At 46.5% G+C, this 12,506-nt stretch overlaps 1 protein-coding gene across 1 annotated transcript in view; it reads left to right on the forward strand.

Annotated features, from left to right (window-relative positions):
- MINDY4B (MINDY family member 4B) overlaps positions 1–12,506 on the forward strand; it is a 164,451-nt gene that overhangs the window by 75,532 nt on the left and 76,413 nt on the right. The window contains exon 10 of the mRNA XM_073579063.1: positions 9,645–9,717. Within this exon, the coding sequence (XP_073435164.1) occupies positions 9,645–9,717 (73 nt within the window). The remainder of the gene's footprint in view (positions 1–9,644; positions 9,718–12,506) is intronic.

Consider the following 12,506-nt stretch of genomic DNA (forward strand, 5'->3'; position numbering starts at 1 on the left):
TTGCACAAAACCTTCCTTTTAAATTTATGGCCAAAATATTTAACCTTGGAATCATCAGACCATAACACGTTTTCCAACACGTTTTTGGCAAACTTGATGTAGGCCTTGGCAAATCATAGCTGGGCATAGATAATAATAATAATAATAATAATAAATTTTATTTCTATAGCGCCGACATATTCCGCAGCACTTTGCTTATCAGATGGGATTTGTACAGACAATAGACATTACAGCATAACAATAATCACATAGATTATAACAAATACCAAGAGGAATGAGGGCCCTGCTAGCAAGCTTACAGTCTATGAGGAAAGAGGTAGACACGAAAGGTGGGTGGTAACAATTGCCCTGATTGTATGGACCAGCCATAATGTTAAGTGTGTAACAGTACAGACACAGAGGGCTAATGGATGCATAAAGCATGTGGGAACATGATGCGGGGAACCTGGTGATGGTAAAACTTTTGGCTGTGCCACACAGGGATAGATTAGGTTAATGTGTTGAGGCAATAGGCCAGTCTTAATAAATGCATTTTCAGGGCACGCTTAAAATTGTGGGGATTGGGGACTAATCGTATTGACCTGGGGAGTGCATTCCAAAGAATTGGCGCAGCACGTGTAAAGTCTTGGAGACGGGAGTGGGAGGTTCTGATTATTGAGGATGCTAACCTCAGGTCATCAGCAGAATGGAGAGCGCGGGTAGGGTGGTATACTGAAACAAGGGAGGAGATGTAGGGTGGTGCTGAGCCATGGAGGGCTTTGTGGGTGAGGGCAATAAGTTTATACTGAATTCTGGAGTGGATGGGTAGCCAGTGTAATGACTGGCACAAGGTAGAGGCATCGGTGTAACGATTGGTGAGGAATATGATCCTGGCTGCAGCATTCAAGACAGATTGGAGAGGGGAGAGTTTGGTAAGAGGGAGACCAATTAGAAGAGAGTTACAATAGTCGAGACGAGAATGAATAAGAGAAACAGTAAGAGTTTTTGCAGAGTCAAAAGTAAGAAAAGGTCGAATTCTAGAAATGTTTTTGAGGTGCAGATGACAAGAGCAAGCCAGTGATCGAATATGGGGGGCAAAGGAAAGCTCGGAGTCAAGTATGACCCCAAGACAGCAGGCATGTTGCTGGGGAGTAATAGTGGAACCATACACAGAAATGGCAATGTCGGGTATAGGTACATTAGTAGATGGAAGAAACACAAGGAGTTCAGTCTTTGACAGGTTCAGTTTCAGATATAGTGAGGAGATAATGTTAGACACAGTGTTTAGACAACCGCCGGTATTTTCTAGAAAGGCTGGTGTGATGTCAGGAGAAGAACTGTATAATTGGGTGTCATCAGCATAGGGATGATACTGGAAACCAAATCTACTGATTGTCTGACCAATAGGGGCAGTATACAAGGAGAAGAGGAGGGGACCTAGAACCGATCCTTGAGGAACCCCAACAGTAAGGGGAAGGTGAGAGGAGGCAGAACCGGCAAAAGATACAGTAAAGGATCGGTCAGAGAGATAGGAGGAGAACCAGGAGAGAACGGTGTCCTTGAGGCCAATGGAACGGAGTATAGTGAGGAGGAGCTGATGATCCACAGTGTCGAATGCTGCAGAGAGATCCATGAGAATTAGCATGGAGTAATGACCATTTGATTTAGCTGTTAGTAGATTATGAGACTTTAGTGAGAGCAGTTTCAGTAGAGTGTAAAGAGCGGAAAATGGATTGGAGAGGGTCGAGAAGAGAGTTATCAAAGAGATAGCGGATAAGACGGGAGTGGACCAGGCGTTCCAGGAGTTTAGAGATGAAGGGAAGATTAGAGACTGGTCTATAGTTAGCGGCACAGTTTTGGTCGAGGGATGGTTTTTTAAGTAGTGGATGTATGATGACATGCTTAAATGAGGAAGGAAAGATACCAGAAGAGAGAGAGAGGTTAAATATTTTAGTTAGGTGAGGGGTGACAGCAGGGGAAAGGGACTGGAGGAGATGTGACAGAAATGGGTCACTGGTGCAAGTGGTTGGGCGAGAAGATGCAAGGAGCCTGCTTACTTCTTCTTCTGTAACTGGTTCAAAAACAGAAAGTGAGCTAGATGCAGTGGGGGAGGGAGGACAGTGCATGGTATGAGGTGATTGGGAGATAATTTCCTGTTGAATCTGGTCAATTTTTTCTTTGAAGTAATTGGCCAGATCGTCAGCTCGGAGCTCCGTGGTTGGGGCCTGTACTCTTGGGTTGAGTAGAGAATGAAAAGTGTCAAAGAGACGTTTCGGGTTATTGGACAGTGAGGTGATGAGGGTGTAGAAATAGGTTTGTTTGGAGAGGTGAAGGGCAGTGTTGTATGTTCGAAGCATAAACTTATAATGGATGAAATCTTTGTGTAGATTGGATTTTCTCTGCAGAAGTTCAGTGCACCTGGAGCACCGCTGCAGGAAACGTGTTTGCAGGGTGTGCCAGGGTTGTCGCCATCTGTGTTGTGGTGTTCTATTTATAGGGGGTGCAAATTCATCCAGGGCACTTTGAAGTGTTTCATTGTAATGCTTCAATGCAGAATCAGGACATGAGAGGGAGGAGATAGGGGCCAATGAAGACTGCAAGTTCTTCATAAGTTTCTGGGTGTTAATGGCCTGTATATTTCTATAAGTATGGACAGTGGGGGTGACCTGAGCAGCCTGGCAGTTCTTGATAGAGAATGAAAGAAGACTGTGGTCAGAAAGCGGGAGAGGGGAGTTTGCAAAGTCATCCACTGCACAAAGCCGATAGAAGACCAAGTCGAGGGAGTTTCCGTCTTCATGCATTGGAGAATTAGTAAGCTGTGAAAGGCCAAATGAGGAGGTTAGAGATAAAAAATGAGTAGCAGATGGGGAGAGGGGAAGAGCAATGGGGATGTTGAAATCTCCCATGATGAGGGTAGGGATGTCACAGGAGAGAAAATGTGGAAGCCAAGTGGCAAAATGATCCAGGAACTGATGGGAGGGGCCGGGAGGATGATACACCACCGCCACTCGCATGGAGAAGGGGGTGTAGAGTCTGATGGCATGGACCTCAAAAGAAGGGAAGACTAGTGAGGGTAGTTGAGGGATAACCTGAAAGGTACATTTTGGTGATAGGAGCAGACCAATGCCTCCACCTGCTATATTATCTTATCTTGGGGTATGAGAGAAGTGTAGTCCCCCGTATGAAAGCGCACCAGCAGCGGTAGTGTCTGACTGCTGGATCCAGGTTTCAGTTAGAGCCAAGAGGTTAAGAGAATTAGAAAGGAAAATGTCATGAGTGAAGGAGAGTTTGTTACACACTGAGCGAGAATTCCAAAGTGCACAATTAAGAGAGACAGATGTCATGCAGGAAATATTAATAAGATTAGAGGGGTTTCTGAGTGTAGCAGTTGGGGGGTTTGACTTTCTATAACATGGGGGACCAGGGTTGGGAGCAATATCTCCTGCGACTAGGAGAAGGAGGATAGAAAGAGTGAGCAGATGGTTAAGTGATTTGTGAGAGTGTCTCTTATGTTGACTGGATCTTATGGGACTGACTGGATCTGTGCAATTTAACAATGTGAAAAGAGCGTAAGTGCTATACATAGGAGAGGAAAGGAGCGAGGGGCTGATATGGATGGAGTGTAGAGAGTTAATTCCAGGGCGGTGGATGTGTGTGAATGCAGCGGCAAGGATATAAATTACACAAATGCATATGGTATATAGTTGTTGTACTCCAAATGTACAGGGAGTAGATGTATATAAATGTCTTACGTGTCTCCTGCCCTGTCTAGCTGCCATGTTATAACTGCCAGTACTTTGATACATTTACGTCAATTACATGTGCATAAATGCCCCCTGCATAAATGCTTCCCCAAGCATTGTCTGAATATATAGGAGGCTAAGGCTTAGATTTTTTTTTTTTTGTTCTCTCTCTCTTCTCGTTAATCAATCAAACTAAATTGAGACAGCAGGACCCAATAAAATGTTGTGCTCAGATAAACAGATGTCCAGCACTACATGGATCATAAAGCACTTTGAAAAGTTTCTTAGATGTTTTTTTATTTTAAGAAATGCCTTCCGCCTTGCCGCCTTATCCCAGAGGCTGAAGACATGAATAATGCAGGAGATATCTGTCACATGCAGTACACAACCTGTACTTGCCAGAAACTCCTGATGCTCCGCTGTTGCTATAGGCCTCTTGACAGTCTCTGAACCAATTGTATTGTCTTTTTATCAATTTTTGAGGGACATACAGTTCTAGGTAATGTCACTATTGTACCAAATTTAATTCCTTTACCCCCAAGGATGGTTTGCATGTTAATGACCAGGCCAATTTTTACAATTCTGACCACTGTCCCTTTTGTGAGGTTATAACTCTGGAACACTTCTATGGATCCCGGTGATTCTGACATTGTTTTCTCGTGACATATTGTACTTCATGATAGTGGCAAAATTTATTTGACATGACTTGCATTTATCTGTGACAAAAATCGGAAATTTGGCAAAAAAATTTCAATTTTTCAATTTTACAACTTTGAATTTTCATGCCCTTTTAAATCACAGAGATATGTCACATAAAATACTAAATAAGTAACATTTCCCACATGTTTACTTTACATCAGCACAATTTTGTAACCAAAATTTTTTTGTTAGGAAGTTATTAGGGTTAAAATTTAAACAGCTATTTTTCATTTTTACAACACCATTTCATTTTTTTTTAGGGACCACATCACATTTGAAGTCACTTTGAGGGGTCTATATGATAGAAAATATTCAAAAGTGACACCATTCTAAAAACTTCACCCCTGAAGGTGCTCAAAACCACATTCAAGAAGTTTATTAACCCTTCAGGTGAATAACAGGAACTTTTGGAATGTTTAAAAAATTGAACATTTAACTTTGTTTCACAAAAAAATTTATTTCAGATCCAATTTTTTTTATTTTACCGAGGGTAACAGGAGAAATTGGACTGCAAAAGTTATTGTGCAATTTGTCCTGAGTATGCTGATACCCCATATGTGCGAGTAAACCACTGTTTGGGCGCATGGCAGAGCTCGGAAGGGAAGGAGTGCCGTTTGACTTTTTAATGCAAAATTGGCAGGAATTGAGATCGAATGCCATGGACGTTTGAAGAGCCCCTGATGTGCCTAAACAGTGGAAACCCCCCACAAGTGACACTATTTTGGAAAGTAGACCCTCTAAGGAACTTATCTAGATGTGTGGTGAGCACTTTGAACCCCCAAATACTTCACAGAAGTTTATAACATAGAGCTGTAAAAATATAAAATCATATTTTTTCCACAAAAATAATCTTTTCGCACCCAATTTTTTATTTTCCCAAGGGTAACAAAAGAAACTGGAACCCGAGAGTTATTGTGCAATTTGTCCTGAGTACGCCGATACCCCATATGTGGGGGTAAACCACTGTTTAGGCACATGGCAGAGCTCAGAAGGGAAGGAGAGCCTGTTATTACTGTTATGGTTTGCAGGTGCCATGAACCACTAGGTGAGCCCATGAGGTGCCAAAACAGCAAAACCCGCCTTAAGTGACCCCATTTTATGAACTACACCTCTCAATGAATTCATCTAGAGGTGCAGTGATCATATTGACACCATGGGTATTTGTCACAGAATTTTATACCATTGGGCAGCCATGCGGAGAGACTCGGGAGGAATGGAGCACTATTTGCCTATTCAATGGGTCTGTGCACATGTCAGTGTGCTTCCACGGACCATATGTCCAGGCCCGGATTGGCAATATAACCAACCGGGCATTTTCCCGCTGGGCCGCTGTCCGATCATCCGGCCGCTTGCCAGCTGCTGCGGCCACTGTTGCTCCTGCCGCCGGCCCTCTGCGGGCACGGCGGTGATAGTTTCAAGTTCCTCCCGCACTGCAGGGAGATAAACTACCACGCCTCCCCCCACGCACCCCATCCTCGCCGCAGCATGAGACCTCCTCCTCCCCGCCCCCGCAGCCACTCACAGTGTCGCACTCGATTGCCTGCTCGCTCTGTTCGCAGGACCTGTGATGAGGTCACAGGAGGGGAGGAGTCAGGAGGTCACATGATCAGGAGCCTTTGTCCAGACCCCCGTTCATGTCACCCCTGACTCCGCCCCTCCTGTGACCTCATCACAGGTCCTGTGCGCTCAGCCTTGCCTCTACTGTCTGCAAGACTCTGCTTTGCTGTTGTCATGGTGCTGGTTGAGGTAAGAATGTGTGGGGTCAGGATTTACAGTGTGGATGTAGCAGAGCTGTGTGTGTATGAGGTGTACGGAGAGGAGCCGCGCGTGTACGAGGTGTACGGAGAGGAGCCGCGCGTGTACAAGGTGTACGGAGAGGAGCCGCGCGTGTACGAGGTGTACGGAGCGGAGCCGTGTGTACGTGGTGTACGGTGCGGAGCCGTGTGTACGAGGTGTATGGAGCGGAGCCGTGTGTGTATGAGGTGTACGGAGAGGAGCCGCGCGTGTACGAGGTGTACGGAGAGGAGCCGCGCGTGTACGAGGTGTACGGAGAGGAGCCGCGCGTGTACGTGGTGTACTGTGCGGAGCCGTGTGTACGAGGTGTACGGTGCGGAGCCGTGTGTACGTGGTGTACGGTGCGGAGCCGTGTGTACGAGGTGTACGGAGCGGAGCCGCGTGTGTACGAGGAGTACGGAGCGGAGCCGCGTGTGTACGAGGAGTACGGAGAGGAGCCGTGTGTGTACGAGGTGTACGGAGAGGAGCCGCGCGTGTACAAGGTGTACGGAGAGGAGCCGCGCGTGTACGAGGTGTACGGAGCGGAGCCGTGTGTACGTGGTGTACGGTGCGGAGCCGTGTGTACGAGGTGTATGGAGCGGAGCCGCGTGTGTACGAGGTGTACGGAGCGGAGCCGCGTGTGTATGAGGTGTACGGAGCGGAGCCGCGCGTGTACGAGGTGTACGGAGAGGAGCCGCGCGTGTACGTGGTGTACTGTGCGGAGCCGTGTGTACGAGGTGTACGGTGCGGAGCCGTGTGTACGTGGTGTACGGTGCGGAGCCGTGTGTACGAGGTGTACGGAGCGGAGCCGCGTGTGTACGAGGAGTACGGAGCGGAGCCGCGTGTGTACGAGGAGTACGGAGAGGAGCCGCGTGTGTACGAGGTGTACGGTGCGGAGCCGTGTGTACGTGGTGTACGAGCGGAGCCGTGTGTACGAGGTGTACGGAGCGGAGCCGTCTGTGTACGAGGTGTACGGAGAGGAGCCGTGTGTATGAGGTGTACGAGCGGAGCCGTGTGTACGAGGTGTACGGAGCGGAGCCGCGTGTGTACGAGGTGTACGGAGAGGAGCCGCGCGTGTACGAGATGTACGGAGAGGAGCCGCGCATGTACGAGGTGTACGGAGAGGAGCCGCGCATGTACGAGGTGTACGGAGAGGAGCCGCGCATGTACGAGGTGTACGGAGAGGAGCCGCGTGTGTACGAGGTGTACGGAGCGGAGCCGTGTGTACGAGGTGTACGGAGAGGAGCCGTGTGTACGAGGTGTACGGAGAGGAGCCGTGTGTGTACGAGGTGTACGGAGAGGAGCCGTGTGTGTACGAGGTGTACGGAGCGGAGCCGTGTGTACGAGGTGTACGGAGAGGAGCCGCGCGTGTACGAGATGTACGGAGAGGAGCCGCGCGTGTACGAGGTGTACGGAGAGGAGCCGCGTGTGTACGAGGTGTACGGAGCGGAGCCGTGTGTACGAGGTGTACGGAGAGGAGCCGTGTGTGTACGAGGTGTACGGAATGGAGCCCTGTGTGTATGGAGTGGAGACATATGTGTACGGGATGTACGGAGCGGAGCCGTGTGTGTACGAGGTGTACGGAGTGGAGCCGTGTGTGTATGGAGTGGAGACATATGTGTACGGGATGTACGGAGCGGAGCCAAGTGTGTACGAAGCATACAAAGCGGGCTTTTCCCACGGACACAGGAGTACACGGCGGAGCCCCGAGGAGCATTTTAAAACACACACATGACATTCCACCTGAAGTGATATGCTGGAAGCTGACCGGAAATGAGATAATTTCTTGAGGAGATTGTGACGGAACCAGGAATGCTTCAGATCCATCACCGTGTCCTCCTCCGACAGCGCAGACAGCAGGATCGCCTTGGAATCGGGGATGCCGGCCATGTGAGCGGATCATGATAGGTCCTGCACCGGGATGCTCAGGTGGGCACTACAATGGGAGCCGGGCTGCTATAGTATCTTTGTAGAATCTTTCTTTATTTCTTTCTCTTTTTCTTTCTTTCTCTGTTCTTTCATTCTCTGTTCTGTCTTTCCCTCATTTTCTTTCTCTCTATGTTCTTTCTTTCTCTCTCTGTTCTTTCTTCCCCTCTTTCTTTCTTTCTTTCTTTCTTTTTCTTTCCTCTCTTTCTCTCTGTTCTTTCTTTCTTTTCTTTACTTCTTTCTTTCTCTCTCTGTTCTTTCTCTGTCTCTCTCTATTCTTTCTTTCCCCTCTTTCTTTCTCTCTCTGTTCTTTCTCTGTCTCTCACTGTTCTTTCTTTCTTTCCCCTTTCTTTCTCGCTCTCTCTGTTTTCTTTTTTCTCTCTCTCTGTTTTCTCTCTTCCTTAGTGCCAGTCAGTGTGCCCATAATGCCAGCCACTGTGCCGTCAGTACCAGTCAGTGTGATCAGCAGTGCTAAATGGGTGCGATTAGGTGTGGACATGGGTGTGACTAGTTGTGAAATGGGTGTGGCTGGGCGTGGCCAATATTTGCAGCGGTGCGCTGCGCGCGCCGCAGTCTTTGTCCATCTTTCCCTTCTTCAAAAGTTGGGAGGTATGATAGGGGCGGCTATGACCAGGGGGTCTGGTTGCCCATTGGATAGCAGTTCTGCCAGGGATTCTGTCACCGTGCGTACAAAAGGGGACAGAGATTTGGGAGGAGTACTGTACCTAAAAGCAATAAATAGGACTGAGCTGAAATACTGGGCACAGCTCTGACTACATGTTATATAGTCGTGTTAATCTCCTCTCACTTCTTGTAAACTACAAGTGTACAAAGATATTATATAGTCACCATGTGACTAGTGGGCCTGTGTAACCTCAAATGCCAGGGCTGAAATTTAGTCCCAGTCCGGCCCTGCATATGTCTGTGAGCAAAACACGCTGACATGTCTGTTTTTTAATGTCAGCATGGGCCACAAAACATGCAGCACATGTGCATACGAATAACACACATGGATGTCATCCATGTGTCACATATCGGCGCCGGGGAAGAAGCATTACAGTAAGCACTGTTCCCCAGCAACGGATGCTGAACACGGCTCTCATCATTCTCCGCTGCTTGTGCCGATCGCGGAGTTGTTATGCAACTAAGAAAATGGAAGGAAAATCCTAGAACAGTTAAACATTATATGCAGTTTATCAGAATCACTTGAAATGATGTCTACTAATAAACATGAGTTTAACTGTGATTGGCTAATTCTGAACACATCCACATCTCCAATTATAAGAGGATGCTCACACTTATGCAACCACATTATTTTAGCTTTGTGATTTTTGTTTTCCCCTCCAAAATTATTTCATTTTAAAGGATTTTTTACAGATTATGGGTGACATGAAAGCTGGAAAAAATTCTGAAATGATTCTTGTTTTATATTATTTTTTTTTACACAACAAAAGTCGATCTATTTCCTGTATACTCCTGTACATTCCCTAGTAAATTTTATGAATATATATTTGTTTTTTTTAGGATTCAACAAGACCTGGATCACACCATTTCTCACCTCTTCCATTTTTGTCTGGGAAACTACACAGTCAGACAGGTGACTATGTGAAGTTTTTACTTTGCCTTTTTAAAACTATTACCCAAAGATCACCAGATGTACAAGAAAAATTAGCGGCATCGTCTCAACATCTTAAATGTGTAAAACTACAAAGTTTTTGTAAATACACCTTAGGTCACAAATCAGGAAGTATGGCTAGTTTCCTGCTGCTTGCAAGCCACACCCGAGTAAGACTTATCATAGCCTGTGTCGAGTTTGATGTTCCCCTTCATCTTGCTCTTCACAGCTTGCATAATTGCTGTCAAGAAGCATACAGTGAAAGTTGAAGAAGCAGGGAGAGGGAAATGACATCTGCCTGGGATGATTTAGAAAATCCTGCACTGAGCAGGAGGTTGGACACAATGACCCTGGAGGTCCCGTCCAATACTAACATTTTACGATTCTATGATTATATGACAGATCACATGCAAGCTGCGAAGGAACTGGAATGCAATGCAAAATGAAAGTAAGGAAGGACATCACTTGTGCACAGACTGTGATAAGCCTTGCTCAGGGGTTGTGGCTTATGAGCAACAGAAGGCTAGTGACGCCCCCAGATCTATGATATAACATTGCAGATGGAAGGGGTTGCTCTGAGGGGCAGAAGAAGACCTTTGAGGTGAAGTCACAGTAATAAGTAGAATAATCATATATACAGGGTGGGCCATTTATATGGATGCACCTGTGTGGGCCATTTACATGGATAAAATGGGAATTGTTGGTGATATTAACTTCCTGTCTGTGGCACATTAGTATATGGGAGGGGGAAAACTTTTCAAGATGGGTGGTTATCATGGCGGCCATTTTGAAGTTGGCCATTTTGGATCCAACTTTATAAATGGCCCACCCAGGTGTATCCATATAAATGGCCCACCCTGTAGTTAAATCTAAGAACAGGAAGAAGGGTATGAGTATTTATAGCTTTAGATAGACTGTAGATTAAAATACATTTATATCTCCATGCAGTAACTCTTTAAAAATCCTCTCCATTCTCAAGAACAGAGGAATTTTTCATTCTATACTTCACTAATTGTCTAGGTTATCAGTCTCCTCTGCAGGCTATCAGAATATTTTGGTTTCTTAGGCAAGGAGAGCACATTTGCAAGCTTCTTGTTAAACAGCTTGCAAGCCCAACTCTGAAACTGTCCATACAACTGAAGCAGGCCAGTGTTGTGTCCCTGCACCCCTCCGATGCTGTAGGAGTAAAGCAGCCTCTTCTTGTAGCTTCATAGAGAGCACATCTGCGATCATTCCACTTGTCTGAAATGTCAATCTTCAGGAGCCCACCACCTCCTGGCAAGCAGGATACTGGGAGGCAGAGAATGAAAACGTATAGAAACCCTATTTAAGGTCCCTATATATTAGATAACTGTTGGCTGAACTGTCATTTGGCTGACAGCGATCTCTCCTGACTCCCCAATATACAGGAATGCTCAGCACAGCTCTCGTATGTTCTCTAAGAGCGTGCTGCAGTCAGACTCCTCTGGCAGTGAGGTATCTCCAGGGAGAACAAAAGGATCAGCTACTGAAATTCATCATGTTGGATCCTTCTCCCCAATAACATCATCTGTCAAGAGAGAGTCGGCAGGATACATTGCTACATCCATGGGAATTTTACCATCCTTAAGAAAAGTACCTTTTTTTTCATTTGTCTTCCATGTTGCATCCATTTTTTTCTCATCCATTTTTAAAAAGACCCCTTTATTCAAATTTATCACTAGTGAGACAGGGATATAAAATGGATGCAAATCAGAATAGGACTTGATCTGAATCTCACAGATCTCAGTATATAAAGTGCTCTCAGTGAGAGAAACAAAATAGGAATCTTGTGGGTATGAGACCTTTTAATGGCTAACAAATAATAGTGAATGATGTTACAAAGCAAGCTTTCGGGACTGCTTACGTCCCTTCATCAGGCTGATATAACAAAATATTTGAAGAAACCTTATTTATATACAGTGGAGAGCACAGGCTTGGTGTGATACATGGACATTTCAATAAACAAACAATGAGCTTGAAGAGAGAATCCTTAATTAGGTAAGATTAGATAGGTGGTGTGAAAGTTCTGTGAGATCAAAGGGCTATTTGGAGGAAATAGCTCAGATATGGTAATGGGCCATAAAACCTTCTGACAGATTGAGTCCTGTGTAGTGTTGAGCATTCCGATACCGCAAGTATCGGGTATCGGCCGATACTTGCTGTATCGGAATTCCGATACCGACTTCCGATATTTTTTCAATATCGGAAGTCGGCATCGGAATCGGAAGTTCAAAGTTGATTGACAGCCTGACTTCATCATGATGCGCGGTGTGTGCGCATCATGATGCGCCGTCATTTTGGGCCTTCCGGGGGTCTCTGCCGGCCTGCCGGGGGGCTGTGTGGACTGCCCGGGGTCTGTACCGGCCTGCCGGGGGGCTGTGCCGGCCTGCCGGTGGTCTGTGCACCCTGTGGGGGTCTGTACCGGCCTGCCGGGGGGCTGTGCCGGCCTGCCGGTGGTCTGTGCACCCTGTGGGGGTCTGTACCGGCCTGCCGGGGGGCTGTGCCGGCCTGCCGGGGGGCTGTGCTGATGTCCGGGGGTCTGTGCAAGCATCGTCCGATGGGACTACAAGTCCCATCTGGCGATGCCTGCTACCATGACAGTGATTGACACATTAGCCAATGATGGGACAGTAGTAGTCCCATCATCCGGCTAATGTGTTAAATGTTAAAAAAAAAAAAAAAAATACTACATACATACTACATGCATGCTACATACATACTACATGCTACATACATACTACATACATACC

The sequence above is a fragment of the Dendrobates tinctorius genome, unplaced genomic scaffold (genome assembly GCF_039654945.1).
Source record: "Dendrobates tinctorius isolate UK_male_01 unplaced genomic scaffold, ASM3965494v1 ptg000060l, whole genome shotgun sequence".
NCBI classification, from domain to species: Eukaryota; Metazoa; Chordata; class Amphibia; order Anura; family Dendrobatidae; genus Dendrobates; species Dendrobates tinctorius.